Genomic DNA, 14,810 nt, shown 5'->3' with positions numbered 1-14,810 from the left:
GCTTTGTGACCTAAATGTTGTTCCTGCCTCAAAATCACTTTTTCACACACATTTCATTCACATGGATAATATTTGGCAGATTATAACTCACCCAGTCTTCCAGAATGACAGCTGTAGCCAAATGCTTTGACAGGCTGTGCACGCAGACAATCACTTTTGGGTACAACACCGGCGGCACTAGTACACATTTTTGAAGAAAATGTCAAAATCCGTTCAAATATTTCCTCTTTTCAAAATTAAGTGTCACACAAGCATGTGGTAAGACGCCCATGTGATCTAGACCAGTGTTGGGCTGTAACAAATGGTGAGGTTTAAGACAGTTTAAGACCAAAGTAAAAGACTGACAAAGCTTTACCATAATGAGTTTAATTAACATCTTAAACTCAGTAGACAATTTTAAATTAGGTTAGCAAGGTTTTGCAGCATTACAGGATGTATTTTCATAATTTGACACCACATATAAAACTTTCACGGTGACTCTTAATTCTACCATTTCGTTGTTGATATAGTTTTCAATCCTGTGCGTGTGACTGACAGTTGGATTGATTTAGTCATGTCGTGCTTCATTTTCAGCTTATAGCTTGAGACTATTCCGGGCTCGCTCACCCATCACTTTCAATCTGAGTGACGATGATGATTCTGTGTAGTCCTCATCGACGAGCAGCATTACTGGAATTTCCTGCAAATTTGTGAACAAAAACAGGTTCAGTGATGCTGACGCTCTTCCCTCTCAAATATGTGAGATTTAAGATTTTATTTTAGATTTTCGGACCTTTTTTTTGCACGACTCCTCCCCGCGTGGCTGATGAAACGGAGGGAAGTTCAAGTATCCTGGAGCTTTTCTTTTTATTTGTAGTGCTGTGGTCCTTGAGACTAATGTCATACAACCTCTCAGGAAGAACGAGTGAAACTAATTAAGGACCAATTTCAAGTCACCTGCATTTATCTTCACTGACATGAGTGACTTCAGCTGCTGAAGTGTGCTCCGAGAACATTTGAAAGAGAAGTAATGTTTTGTCATTTTTTCCACTTTAAATGTGGCAATATCGGACATCAATCAAAACTATTTTGGTCATATGTGTCCTTCACACATCTTAAATACAAAAAAACACAGTATTGGCTTTAACAATTGTTTGTCTGGTTTGTTCATATTGGATCCAGGTGTAATAAAAAATGCATACAATCAAAAAGGTGCACAATATTAGCAACAACATTTGTCTGAATCATAATAAGTCAGACTACATGAAGGTGGTGAGTATTTTCAAACTTGAGGCATTGAAAGGATATGACCAGTGACAGGCAGGTACATGATGTCAGTCTCAGTGTGGATGACAATATCATGGGAGATGTGTTTTTTCGGCTCTTCCTCTCCCATTTCAACTGAGCACATGGCAAAAAGCTGAATCTGCAGATCCACGTACAAACCAGCAGGAACCTGGAGATAATAATTAGGATTAAAATAAGTGTTGTGAAGTGACTTTTCGTATAATAAATATCATGATTTTCAATGCAACAGCCTTCAAAACCAGGAAAAGTAATCACAAATCATTTAATCTATATAACTTTGTCTCATGTTACGGGAATGAGGCGATATGATGTCCAAAAATCCTCATGCTACACCAGGGGTCGGGAACCTTATTGACTCAGAGAGCCATGAAAGCAAAATATTTGGAAATGTATTTCAGTGAGAGCCATATAATATATTTTAAGACTGAATTCAACTAAATGTGAGAATAATAAGCTTGCACCCTGCTCAGTAGCTCTTGGCACGCTTTCTTCCTGCTGTCTCCCACAGGGTATTTCGATGCAAAGGTAGCATGGCGTGTGTCGAAGTGCCTCTTTACATTCGACCGTTTCATCGATGCAATTTTGTCATTGCAAATTAGGCACACTGCAGAACCTGCTCTCTCCACAAAGGCGAATTCTTCAGTCTATTCATCCTGAAATGTACGATACTCATCATCTTTTTTTCTTTTCGCCATCTTCTTCGTCGAAGGGTTAGCTTTGAGCTAATGACCGAGCAGACTGATTCAAAAGGGGGCGTTTACCTGTTTACCCAGCAACAGCCAACGTAGGCTATTATCATCCAATTAAAATAATGGACAATTGCTCCTGCAGCCAACTGCAGCCCTGAACAGGACATGAGCAGTGGAAAATCGATGGATGGATTAAAACAAGTGATAATATTTAATATTTTATGTTTTATCTGAAAAGCCGAAATCTGCGAGCCAGATGCAATCATCAAAAGAGCCACACCTGGCTCCCGAGCCATACGTTCCTGACCCCTGTGCTACACTATGCACAGACTGTAAACATGTCAATCCAAACCAGCAATAGCATTTTAGCTGAGTCATGGGTTGTGGGCTGTTTAGATATCCATACATTGCCCATCCCTATCATATATAATTATGTCTCAATCTCTTCACTAGAATAATACAGGACAAAACATACAGTATTAAATACCAGAACATTTTCAGAAATTTGCCAGAAGGCCACTCTTGGGAATCAGCAAACACAGCAAACAAACTCGACACTACAGATTTGATTATCAAGCTGTTAGAGAGAAATGTCTGACATTTTTTTCTGGAATATGCCTGATATTTGGAGAGAAAAACAGCTGATAAAACACTGACAGTCAGGGACTGGCCTTGGTGAGAAAAAAAGCAGTAAAAGTTCTAGATGCGCTTAGAGGTGACTTTTTTAGTAATTTTAATTTTAATGTACATAGTTTCTGTATTTTCTAGTTGTAACAAAGAGACAACAATCAGATAGTAATTAAACTTTGCTGAAACTGGAAACTTACAGGGCCAGGATTGTAGATGATCCGGAGGCCTGTCTCGGCCCGAGGCTGTTTCACATGGAACCTGGCACAGAGAGATGGATGCAACATCTTAATTACCTGTGTATTTAATTATTCACTTATTCTTAAAGGTGCATTATGTAATAAATCTAAAGCAACTGGCCATAAAATAATCCTAATATGTCACAGAGACTCAGGAATAATGTTCATATAACAACTCACCAACAACAACAGCACAGCCAAAATATTTGCATTAAAAAATATTTTGCAGACTGCAAATCATGTTTATGTTTTGAAATCATGTTTTGGCATGTGGTGCCACCTACCGCCGTCTACCAATCATTGCAGTCAGTAGAGTCTCAGCTGCCGAACAACCACGGGTTGCCAGTTACGTGAGAAAAGGAAACCTAAAAGACCTCGGTATTTTGAATTTGAATGTAGTAACCGTTTTTGGCCACATTCTTACATATGGCACCTTTAAGAATACTGTCTACATCAGTGGTTCCCAAAGACTGAATTTTTGTGTGGCTTGGGTTACGACAGTTTGCCAACTTTATAATGTGGGTCTCTCCATATACAAAGTCGAGATCATCATCCATCCATCCATACCTGCAGGTGTCAACCCCCACATTCCTCATCAGCACAACAATGGTGGAGTTGGTGCCCTCCTGCACTGTGCCGAAGTCCACACTGGATGGCAGGAGCTGGAACCCCCTCATTACGACATTTGAATCCATCAGAGAAATCATCCGACACTTCCTTCTCACTGGCTCTTCCACTGAGAGGAACTGGAATAAATAATAATGATAATAATAATAGTAAAATGTTCTTTATGCGTGCTGGTTTCTTTTAGTTAGATGATTATGAAAAACTTGAGTTGTGCTTCAGGATGGGAAACTTTGCAAGAGAAGATTTTATTTGTCAGGCCTGGGAGAGGCAAGCTTCTTTGTTCAAAACCAAGCAGTAAAATAATATGTAACTTTATAATGAATTCAAATGTTTCACTGCAGTTGGATTGTTTTGGGAACACAGGTGATTTACTGACATGTACGAGAATTCTACCAGTCACTTTTTTCTAAATGCACGTGCTTTGTACCTGTTCATTTGGAACACTGCTGGGTTTGGAGCAGAGGATGGAGGCTGGTAGTCTGACTTGAGATTTCCTCGGCTTTCCAGTCACGTCCATGTGGACTGACTTATACGGCCGAGACAAAATTCGCAGGCTGCTTTCACCTGCCACAAAAAAAACACAAGGACGTTGTTATTCCATCATCACATTGAAGTTGGAAATATTGCAGAAAAAACCTCAATGTAATATACAAACTTGGGGCGTAGTACCAAAATAGTCTTGGCACCACTTTAACAAGTTTAATGTATTCTTTCGCCAGATGATACTTAAAACAGAATTCAAATTGTGCCCTCAAAATGTCCCAGCAACATTCAGTGTCCTGATTGATTATACTCTCCGTACACACTGTGCTTTTTTTGCTAATCTGAGAATATTCTGGCACTGTGTTGCGGAAATCTTCAATTTAAATGAAGAAAATAAGAAGGAGCAAACCATCAGGCTGAGGTGTGGGGTTAATGGGTCTCTTATCAGGCAACCTGTCACTTCCTGCTCCACGGCTGAGAAAAAAAACACCAAATATATGTGTCACAACAACATCAGTTAGACAAAAAATGTATTGGATAAATATCAACCGCTTTGTCTGGAAAAACTTCATACAGATCATAATATCCTTGTCATTCTTACCTTGCTGATTGAGACGGTGTTGGGTTTAAAGGCCTTGGTGCTACGGTGACAAGCACAAGTATAATATTATATTCATATGATAAAGAGAATGCATGATAATCAAATCTACAATTTATGTTTCTCACTCGCTTAAAAAAATGGTATTGGCAATTTAATTCAGCAATATTCAGCCTAGAGATTCTGAATGATTTACTGTTCTCATGTGGAGCATCTTTCACGAAGGCCTCTGCACTGTCTGGTTTAGAGATGGTGTGGCTCGGCAGATCTGCAGATAGAGTCTAGAAAACAGCAGTGTCAATGCCTTTTCTCATGGATTTGAACATAACAATACTACCTAAGTAGTTTAGGAAAGTCTAGTTCAGTACATATACTGTAGCTTATTTAATTGTAGTACCTGATGTAATGGGATATTTTCTGTGTGGAAATAAGGAACAACACCCCTCCTCCTCAGAGCTTCTCTGCAGGCCTTCTCCTCACACAGTTCCTGTCTGAAATACACATGATTTCTGATGAGTCCATGAATAATAGCGTATTTTCAGTGCAGTTGTATCAATGGAAGATCCACACTCTTTTGTTCACTATCTACACTGCAACACTCTCTCAGTAGTAACAGTAACATAGTTTAATAGATGCTGTTCCAAATTATACCTTTTAGAGGAGAAACAGCCTCTGGACTTGCAGGGCAATACAAACCTTCTGGTATATTGTGGGGACAAGATACAAATAAGATTCTACCCATCACTCTGTGGCATATGCTACTTGGGATATCAAATTGTTGTATTTCTGAAAAAATACAGTAAGAACCTGCAATGCAAAATGCTAACTTTGTGTGCAAGAAAATGTATCCTGAATTGTATAACGATAAAACTCCATCTAAAACACAATGTCATAAATGATTATGTGTTGTTATATTGTTTGAACTTTACGTTGCATGATAAGGTAAAATATGGGAGCCTTTTATCTTTTATTGGACTGAATATTGCAACTATAGATTGGAAAAGTAATATATCCACAGTAACTACTTTTAACCTACTTTAATGTCAATACATAATTCCTGAGCCATCTCTCTGTATGTTTATTTATTTCCAAGCAGAGTGGTCGATTGCTTTTATTTTATTTTGTTGTGTTAGTGTGCTGATAAATATCAATAAAAAATATGGTGACTCATGAAGGTGAGAATTGTTTTTTCTGTGTTGTGAAAGTGTTGACAAGAAAAAAATGCAACCACTTTTAAAACAATAAAATGGATAATGATTCAGAAGGAGAAATTCATTACCTGTATTGTGTATGTCTTTGAGTCCAAAAACTGGATAGGAGAGGGCATACAAAAGGTTATTATTAAAGTTTAAACATCAATGCATGCAATCCATTTTAATATCTCTTTTACCTGTCGCTGATGAGTGTGACTGCGTTTCCTGAAGAATCTGAATGGTCAGCTTTGGCTTCAAGACCTTGGCCATACAGACTGCCAATGTCCACTGTGGAGACACACAGAACACACTAGTCATGTCAAACAAATAAGATCACTTCTAGACAACAAGCACATTTTGATAATCCATGCATCCATTATCTACTGCTCTATCAGCTGACATAGGGCGATAGGCGGGGTACACCCTGGACAGTCTGCCAGTCCATCGCAGGGCCACATATAGAGACAATCAACCATTCAGTCACACTCTCACACCTAAAGTCAATTTAGAGTGACCAACTCACCTAATCCCCAAATCTGTATGTTTTTGAACTGCGGAAGGAAGCCAGAGAACCCAGAGAAAATGCGATTGCCAATGATGGCAATCTTTGGAAACTATGTAAGTGAGATTATTAACAAAAACCAGTGTGACCTACCTGAAGTCTTCTTGTCGCAACAAAGATTAATGTCCTCTTCTTCTGCAAAAGACTTCAAAATAAATTATTAATTAATTGTTTGTTTGTGCGTGCTTGCATGTGTGTGTTTGCTTCTTTCATACTGACCAGCACAAGGCTGAGCAGGTCAGCAGCATGGTCACTCTCTTCTCGAGTTCGAGGGTCTTTGACCCTAATTTCTTCCGATCGCCACTCCCTCTCCATCAGACTCTCTATGTATCCCTACAATCACATTTGAACAGTTGTTACAATCTTGTGAAAGCTAGATTATTTTGAAGTGGTTGGCATTTGTTAACAGACTTAAAGCTGCAGTTTATAACTTTCGATGATTTCTGTTGTTGATGTCATTTTCGTGCCTCCGCTTGGTCGTCACAAACAGAAATATTGCAACAATATTTCTATGCTGCAAACAGCTTCTGTCAGGGACAAGAAGGGTTCATCCAGTGAACTGCTGAATGACTGTAGAATTCACATCTGAAACTTGTGTGCCTTTTTTTTGTTGCTTTACTACACAGACACAACTGATCACAATTGCGTGAACTAATTTGACAATAGTAGGAATCTAAGATTTTCTTTTTTGGGTTTTTAAAGTGTAGCTAAACTGTAGCCCTCTTCTGCAACTGATTCCGCCCAATGCCAGATTTAGAATCTGACATCAAGTTGCAGCGGACTAAGACTGTATCCACACAGAAATAGAACTTATCTATATCCACACAAACCCAAAACGACGGAAAACGCTGTAGTATACATGCCAGGCCTGAAAGTGGTGCTGTAATTCTACACCAAAGATGGAGAAGAGTGAACCAAGCCAGGGGAAAGAAAGTGAAATAAAGAAAGAAAATGAAAGTTATCATACAGACCAAACAACAGTGTTGATGACGTGGTGACTTTGTCGCTACATTTAGAAACCCCCGGCAACTGTTTTTCAAAACCAAATAGTGACAAATCTAGCAACTACTTTCCGAGAAGGATGCTGGTTTGGATCTGGCTTAAATCTTACTCAACTGTGTTGGCCACAGCCCTGTAATCAATGAAACGTCACACCTGGTGGTGGTGATGGCTCAGAAACTCAGTCAAACCGCAACAATAACAACTTTAACCTTAGTTTAGCAGACAAAATAACCTTACATAGCAACAACAAACTTTCATCTCAACTAAACAGACAAGTAAAAGGTCAAAAAGCCCAGATAGATACAATAGCAACCAATGAGGAAGCAAGACCTATTGAAGGGATGCTTAGCTTAGTTTCAGTAGTCCTGTAGGATACCCAGACAGTCCAAAATGCACACAAAGTCCAAATGTTTGTATCACAACATGTACAACAGGTATTGTATCACAACATGTATAATTTAAAATACTACTTAAAATAATACTGTTATTAGTATAAAATACTAATAACAGTGAACATTTTACATTACACCTGGATCAACAAACAACATTACTAAATACCCAGATAAAGTGATTTACACCTAAAAGTGGACTTCACAAAAACAGCAAATATTCCAGCATAGAAAAATCCACCCTAGAAGTTTTAAAGGGCACAACTATTGTTGGGGAGGTAGGATGAAGGATAAATATTACCTTCAGCCGTGTGTCTATTGCATTTTTGAGACTCGTGGAAAATGGTATGTGCTGGTGTAGTTCCCTCATCTGCAGGACTTTAGGGCAGCCCCTTACAGACTGCAGCTGTGCTGCAGATTCCCACGGCCTCTCTCCCACATTCAGACCTCTTCCAAGGTTGGTGCCAAATACAGGACCTGGGTTCTTCCTCTGAGAGTACAAACACAAAATTCAGGGTCTAGGTGATGTAAGTTGTTTACCTGTGTGTAAAGGTACAATATGTTTATTTGTGCTAGCACCTCTACATCGGGGAAGTCATGCCATGTGCGGTTCCTGAGATTGGGAGGGGTGATGTCAGGGTTCTGTTTCCCTAATACCCACTGGGACCATACATTCTGCTGAAGGGGCTTCAGGATGGTAATACCAAATTCATCTAGAACAGGCACAAGCACACATCCACCGATACTTTTCAACATTCAACTTCATTTAGTTAATTAGCAACTTATTCTCTGGAGATGTATTAGGTTTTTAACTTAAATGTGATATTCTTGAACAGTGCACCTTGCGTGTCTGGTAGTGGTTCCCTCAGCACTGCTATGGTAGGGTCAGAATACGCCTGGTAGAGCAGCTCCTCAACAACCTGAGAGCTCAGCAGTTCAGTACCTGAGCCGTCATCGTGGACCAGAAACAGTCTGGAAGTCAAGATTTCAAGCTTTTAGTGAAACCAAGACAGTGAAAGTTTCAAGTGTGGATTTGCTTGAGTTTAACTGTAGATTCTTGTGAAAAAACAGTGAAAGCTTCAGTAGTGTGTAAATTGGGGATGGCACAGTCCCCACCTTTTCAACTATGAAGCTGTTCTCTCCCATAGAATAGAAATAAACAGACTACAACAAGACGAGTGAAGTGATGATGATGAGTATCGTATTGGCTAATATCTCTAATGTAAATATCACGTGAGTTACAGTACATTTTTATGGAAGCCTACCTGGGACAATGTTTTACAGGAAGCCTGGAAACTAATTCTTTGTCATCCAACTCCTCCTCCTGATTATCATCCTCATCGTACTGTTTCAGTGTGCTTGGAGTGGGACTAAAGTTTAGCACTGATATCTGCCCATCCTCCATCACCTTCAACACATAAGAAAGACAGGTAGTAAATGTCATGTTGGTGCTTCATTTTGCAGTTTGCCTTCACACTCTTATTCGGTGAGGTTCCATCAGCCTGGGTTGATCTTCATTTTCAGTTTGTGTGTTCAAAAGCAATTGAATGGGGAGCACTCTAAATACTCATTTGCATTGTATACATTTTCTTTGACAGAATTTGGTTAAAATGTGTAATACATTTGAAAGGCAACCAGTTAACTGTGTGTTATTTAAACACCATGATACCCTCTTATAAAACTGACCAACCTGAAAATGGTTTCCATCGAGGTCTGTAACATCACAAGCCACACTGTCGTGGTGACTCATGGTGTAGATTCCTGGTTGGTTTAAGGGAAAATTGTCCTCAAGACTGGGGCTTACAAGTGTGTCAGTGGTGTACACACACTTCCCGTCACTTTGGATCTGCAGGAGCCCCACACTGGGTGGTAATACCTTGGATGCATAAGCAAACAAAAACACAAATAAACAGATAATGCGGTAGATTGTTTTTAACTAAAAACACTCTGTTGGATTTTAATTGTGGTATACATCAGTTCACTTTTATTTTACTTACTACTTAATACACAATGCACACAACTTAATAGTATAAATTACCCCTTTCTATCAAAAATATAATTTAGGTACATTATTTACAATAAAATGCTGTTGCAAGCATTTACTAACAGTTAATTCAGGTTTTAATGGACCATTTATTAGTTAGTTACTCAGGTTAATGAAGTTATTAATTATTTAAGGGTCTACAAAGCTAAAGCAAAAATATATTAACAGATTAACATTGTTAAATCACATGGTAAATTGTGCTCATGTAAATAAGGATGCCGATCAGTCCGATACAGTCATATTGGATTTTTTAAACTATGAAGCTGTTAACAACACATTTGTTCTAACCATTTCAAGCTGTACCTGGGTTTCCAAAAACATGCAGAGGTTTATGGACACTCTAAATTGTGAGAGTGAATGGTTGTTTGTCTGTGAAAGTTTGCCCTGTGTTGGACTGGCTACCTGTTCAGGGTGTACCCCGCCCTTTTTCCCTATGTCAGCTGGGATCGGCTCCAGTGGCCCTGCAACCCTCATGTGGAGGATAAACCCCAGAACAATGAATGAATGAATGAATGAATCAAACTTGAATAAACCCCTCACCTGATAGGCTCCTTGGTTGTTCCCGGTGACGACAGTTCCATCAGCCAAAAAGACGTGAGCCACATGTCGCTCTGGATACATCACCACGGTGGCATAGCCCTCCTTCTCCACCAACACCACTTGTTCTTTGGTTGTCACAGTACCTTCCTCCTCATTCTTAGACACGGCCTCATCACTTTTCCCTTCATCGAAAACATCCTCACACACGCTTGAGTCCGAACCAGAATCCTCTTTGTTGACGTTTCCACTGTCATCCTGGATGTTCTCGTTGCTGTCTGCACAGCAGTCACATTGAGCGTGAGTGGCTTTAAAACACGCACGTTTACGATGCTCCCCTGGAAAGGTAACAGACATAGACACTGGTCAAAATATACATATAAAGTATTTTATGAAAAAAATATATTTTAAATCCAGTTGTATGTATAGGGTCTGTCAATTCAGTTTTATTTATATAGTGACGGACTTTATAGTCTGTTAGCAAGTGACACCCTCTGTCCTTAGACCTGCACGAGTGAGGAAAAATGGGAGAAACCTCAGGTAGAGCTACAGAGGAGGAGGGATCCTTCTCCCAGGATGGACAGACATGCAGTAGGTTTCACGTGAACAGAAACAAGTTCAGCAGATTACAAAGAAAACATCACATTTACAAAGAGTGGAAATATATAAAATACAGAAATGTAAAATGTAGAAAATAGCGGTACGAGTTGTGGTTGTGAACATGAAGCAAAGTGAAGTCGACTGTTAGCCACCTGCGGTTGTTGTTATTTCCTGGTAGAAAGTGGTGATCCTGGTTCCATCTGCGTGTTCCACACTTAGAGAGCCATCTTTATTTTGGACAGAAACCACCATATCCTCCCGGCTCAGCATCACCTGACGCAACAACAGAACACAAACAGAGATGTCAGCAATTAACAAGCATCAGATCATTTCAGAATGGGGCAAATCACCATCTCTATGCACAGATAGGGTTAACATCTATTTCATTAAGTTGACACATATACATACATACATGAATTATTGTGTCAGTATATGTTCACCTGAAGCAGCTACTTCTTCATCACACTTATATAGACAATTTTTTTTATATTTTTTTGGAAATATATACCCAGAGTCTAAAATATGATGTTCCATCTAACCTGTTTTTGACCTTCTTCTTTGTAGTACTGTTTATAGAGCTCCAGTAGCTGATGTATCACACAACTATATTTGACAGGGAATTAAGCTATTCACATGCATATACATACACATAACTAGCAGCATAAATACCTGGCAATATGTCAGGCAACTCTCTTCACCGGCTGTTTTCATAAAAAGTGAAGATAGTGGATAGATGTTGTGAGTCAGATGATGAAACAGTCGGGGAAAGGCTAATGGGAGAGCATTATTACTGGATCACCAAAGATCCTGAGGATAGCAGAGGTGGCTCACTGCTATAAAACACACTCAAAGTGAGCGTAGAAGATGAAGTGATGGAAACTCACAGGCAAGGGATTTTATTCATATCAGGTACTGTCATTTATTTGTGACAATGCTGAATTTTTCATCCAGATTCACAGCTTCTCAGCAGTGAGATGTAAACTTAAGGGAAATGTAACTTATCGTCAGGTTTTTACACTTTCTATTTTACTGGTGTTAAAGTGCATGAATATAAGACTTACTGTATTTTAAGGCACACTGACATAATAAAACATTTACTTTATTTGAAAAAGATATGGACATGATCATTGTAAATAAGATTCCCCCTTAACTGCCGACCAGGAATCTATGAATCTGGACTTCAGCGTCGTCACAGACTCCAACGCAAATTAACTTAAATATCTTAATTATTTTACATGCTTCTATTGTGAAGTGTAAGTATTCTCTGGCGTAGAATGAGGGAAAGTCAACAATTACAATTGCTTTGTAATTGTTGATTGTTTGGGTCTTTGCTCTGTATTGTAGTATGTACTGGCTTTTTTAATATGCTGCAGAACAGGACAACGCTGTAAACCACTTTTATCCAAGCCAAAAGCCAGTTTAACTGGCTTGATACCAAAATAAAATGAAGCCTGTGTACTGTGAGGAGTAGCACTGCACCTCTTACCTCATGTGTGATGGGGTCTACAACCTTGTAGGTGAGAAGACAGGGGGCGCGTATGCGTTTGTGTATGGACCCCACAGTGCAGACGCGAGATCCAGAGGTATATGTAGTAATCCAACACCTTTTCCAATTACTCTCTCTGGTCTGCTCTGTACAGACAAATAAAAGAGACAAAGAAAGATGTTGTAACAATGTATGTCCTTCGAAATAATAATAGCATTATAATAATTATTATATAGCACTTTCAAATTGAATGAAATTGCATATTCTTTTTATAGTGCCAAATCACAACAAAATACATATCTTCCACTTTTCTTCCTCTTCAACATAGTTTGTCCAATATAATCAGTGTCAATGTTGTGTGGCGTTTGTTATGGAGCAGCTAATTCATAGATATGAATTCAAAAGGAGCAGTAGTGATAGAAATAGGACCATGTTTACATGTCAATGACCGAATAAAATCTGGAATATTGAAACTACAGAGACAAGGTAATGCAGGCGGTTCATAGGTTGATGTAGCGGTTTCTTTGTTGTGGTCGGTTCATTACTTTTTTTAGGCGTCACCCTAAGCAAGTGGAAAACAATAAGAATAAACTGATAAAGAAAAAACTATTATCCTCGCAACAGGATGGGAAATCGCATGATTTTTCGTTACCTTCATTTGTGTTGTCATCATCAGTTGGAGCTCCATCCTGACTGAAACTGACCGCTCCATCAGCAAACAGCATCTGCAGTACACACAGATAAGGCTTATGCTGTACGCACCTGTGCCATGAAGTGTATGTGGTATATTTTTAAGTCAGAACTCTGACTGCACAACAATCGAGGAATCGTTGGGTCCATAAAATGTTAGAAAATGTTGAAAAAATTGGCCTGTGTTTTCCAAACCTTGAAATGATCAAAATGATTCAGTGATTTCTGTGTTATATTGATGACAATTACTAATTTGTTAATCAATGCAGCCCTACATCACACCAAATTTATTAGTATTTTTTCTGATATGTGTCAGTTTATACCTCTGCGGACTTGTCTCTCATGTAACGGATCACAGTTCCATGGTCGGTGACAATGCGTGCGAGTTCCTTCGTGAGGACCGTGTCCTGAAGCCGCTTCACCTCTATTGTACCGTGTATTGGAAAGCTCTGTCTCACCAGCATGCCCAGCTCTTCTGTGGGAACAGCTGCACATACAAATTATGTGTTAACTATTTGAGAATCAAAATAAATGGAAAATAATGGTCGCATCTCTTTAACGTGGGAGGTAACTACACCCTTTCCAGACACATACTCAAACTTAAAATGAGATTCAGTAGTCTGGCGAAGTTTAATCAAAGACCAGAGGCAGAATAAAAAAAATCATCAAAAGTTACACATTGCAACTAATAATAAAGATGCTCATTTATTTTGTCAGAAAAAATAATTGATTCTTTTTCAAGGGCTCCCAAAACGCAAAGATGAGTGTCGAAGGGGAGATGCTTAAACAGAGTTATGTTGCTCTGTTGATTAGTTCTGTGATATACAGATACTACAGTCATCAGACTCGCATAGCAACTAGGTCAGTCGATTGGTATCCTTGCTTCAAAGTAAACAATGTAAGAATGTGAGCACACACACACCTGTAGTACAATTCTCAAGAGGGATTCACTGACCTTGATTGTCCTCTCTTCGAAACTGCAACAGGAGGCCATTAGGAAGAGACAGGCTGAGACTGTTGAATGGTGGCGATGCCGACTGGCCTTCACCCACATGAGGCTACAAAAAGTAAAATTTTACATTGTCAATGCCGATATTACGACATTGTACATGTTGTTTATGGTGTTTTATGCATCCATGTCAAACCTGGGACTCCAGTCCAGTCGGGCTGGCTGTAGATGAGTCTGTGTCTGATGCGCTGGACTGCTGGGTTGAGGAGAAAGGAGAGTTGAGGACATCAAAGGTGGCTCCTGTGACTCCCACTTCAGTTTCCGGTATATGCTCTGGAACATCACCAAATCGAAAAACACTTGTTAACAATTTCTGCACAGTGAGAAAGATCCAACTTTGTCCAATCCAAATATAATTAAAAAATATCTGAAATGCAAAAAATCTCAGTGTATTAGCATTAGCAATAGGGCTGCAAATGAGCTTTCTGAATTTTTGAGCATCATGAATGTGAATATTTCCTGGTTTCTGTGGTCAACATAACAAAGACTTTATTAAAATGCATTTATTTTGGTTTGTGGACAAAACAAGACATTTGAGAATGTCATCATTTGGAGGTTTGGGAAACGCCAATCAAAGTTTTTCAACATTTTCTGACAAACAATGGCTTACTCAAGAAAAATAATTGGCAGATGAATATGAAAATAATCATTAGTTCTCCTGATTCTGATCCTAATCCTGATTAGCAACAACTGTATATACTATGTGTATGTGTATGTGTATATGTATATGTATATGTATATGTATATT

The 14,810-nt window shown here is 39.0% G+C and overlaps 1 protein-coding gene across 2 annotated transcripts in view; it reads right to left on the bottom strand.

The window, feature by feature from the left end:
- Positions 1-395: 395 nt before the first annotated feature.
- spag17 (sperm associated antigen 17) overlaps positions 396-14,810 on the bottom strand; it is a 29,937-nt gene continuing 15,522 nt past the window's right edge. For both annotated transcript variants that reach the window (XM_083909838.1, XM_083909839.1), the window contains 26 exons: positions 14,199-14,335; positions 14,009-14,111; positions 13,377-13,540; positions 13,016-13,088; positions 12,364-12,509; positions 11,030-11,150; positions 10,281-10,615; positions 9,387-9,572; positions 8,962-9,104; positions 8,538-8,668; positions 8,276-8,409; positions 7,998-8,186; positions 6,525-6,638; positions 6,399-6,450; positions 5,941-6,031; positions 5,830-5,859; positions 4,948-5,041; positions 4,747-4,831; positions 4,554-4,593; positions 4,362-4,426; positions 3,897-4,033; positions 3,410-3,588; positions 2,804-2,864; positions 1,289-1,435; positions 773-905; positions 396-679 (listed from right to left, as the gene is read on the bottom strand). In XM_083909838.1, coding sequence (XP_083765964.1) covers positions 651-679; positions 773-905; positions 1,289-1,435; positions 2,804-2,864; positions 3,410-3,588; positions 3,897-4,033; positions 4,362-4,426; positions 4,554-4,593; positions 4,747-4,831; positions 4,948-5,041; positions 5,830-5,859; positions 5,941-6,031; positions 6,399-6,450; positions 6,525-6,638; positions 7,998-8,186; positions 8,276-8,409; positions 8,538-8,668; positions 8,962-9,104; positions 9,387-9,572; positions 10,281-10,615; positions 11,030-11,150; positions 12,364-12,509; positions 13,016-13,088; positions 13,377-13,540; positions 14,009-14,111; positions 14,199-14,335 — 3,119 coding nt within the window. In that variant the 3' untranslated portion in view covers positions 396-650. The remainder of the gene's footprint in view (positions 680-772; positions 906-1,288; positions 1,436-2,803; positions 2,865-3,409; positions 3,589-3,896; positions 4,034-4,361; positions 4,427-4,553; positions 4,594-4,746; positions 4,832-4,947; positions 5,042-5,829; positions 5,860-5,940; positions 6,032-6,398; positions 6,451-6,524; positions 6,639-7,997; positions 8,187-8,275; positions 8,410-8,537; positions 8,669-8,961; positions 9,105-9,386; positions 9,573-10,280; positions 10,616-11,029; positions 11,151-12,363; positions 12,510-13,015; positions 13,089-13,376; positions 13,541-14,008; positions 14,112-14,198; positions 14,336-14,810) is intronic.

This window comes from Microchirus variegatus (assembly GCF_963457635.1).
Source record: "Microchirus variegatus genome assembly, chromosome: 2".
NCBI classification, from domain to species: Eukaryota; Metazoa; Chordata; class Actinopteri; order Pleuronectiformes; family Soleidae; genus Microchirus; species Microchirus variegatus.
This window is presented reverse-complemented; position numbering and strand designations above follow the sequence as displayed.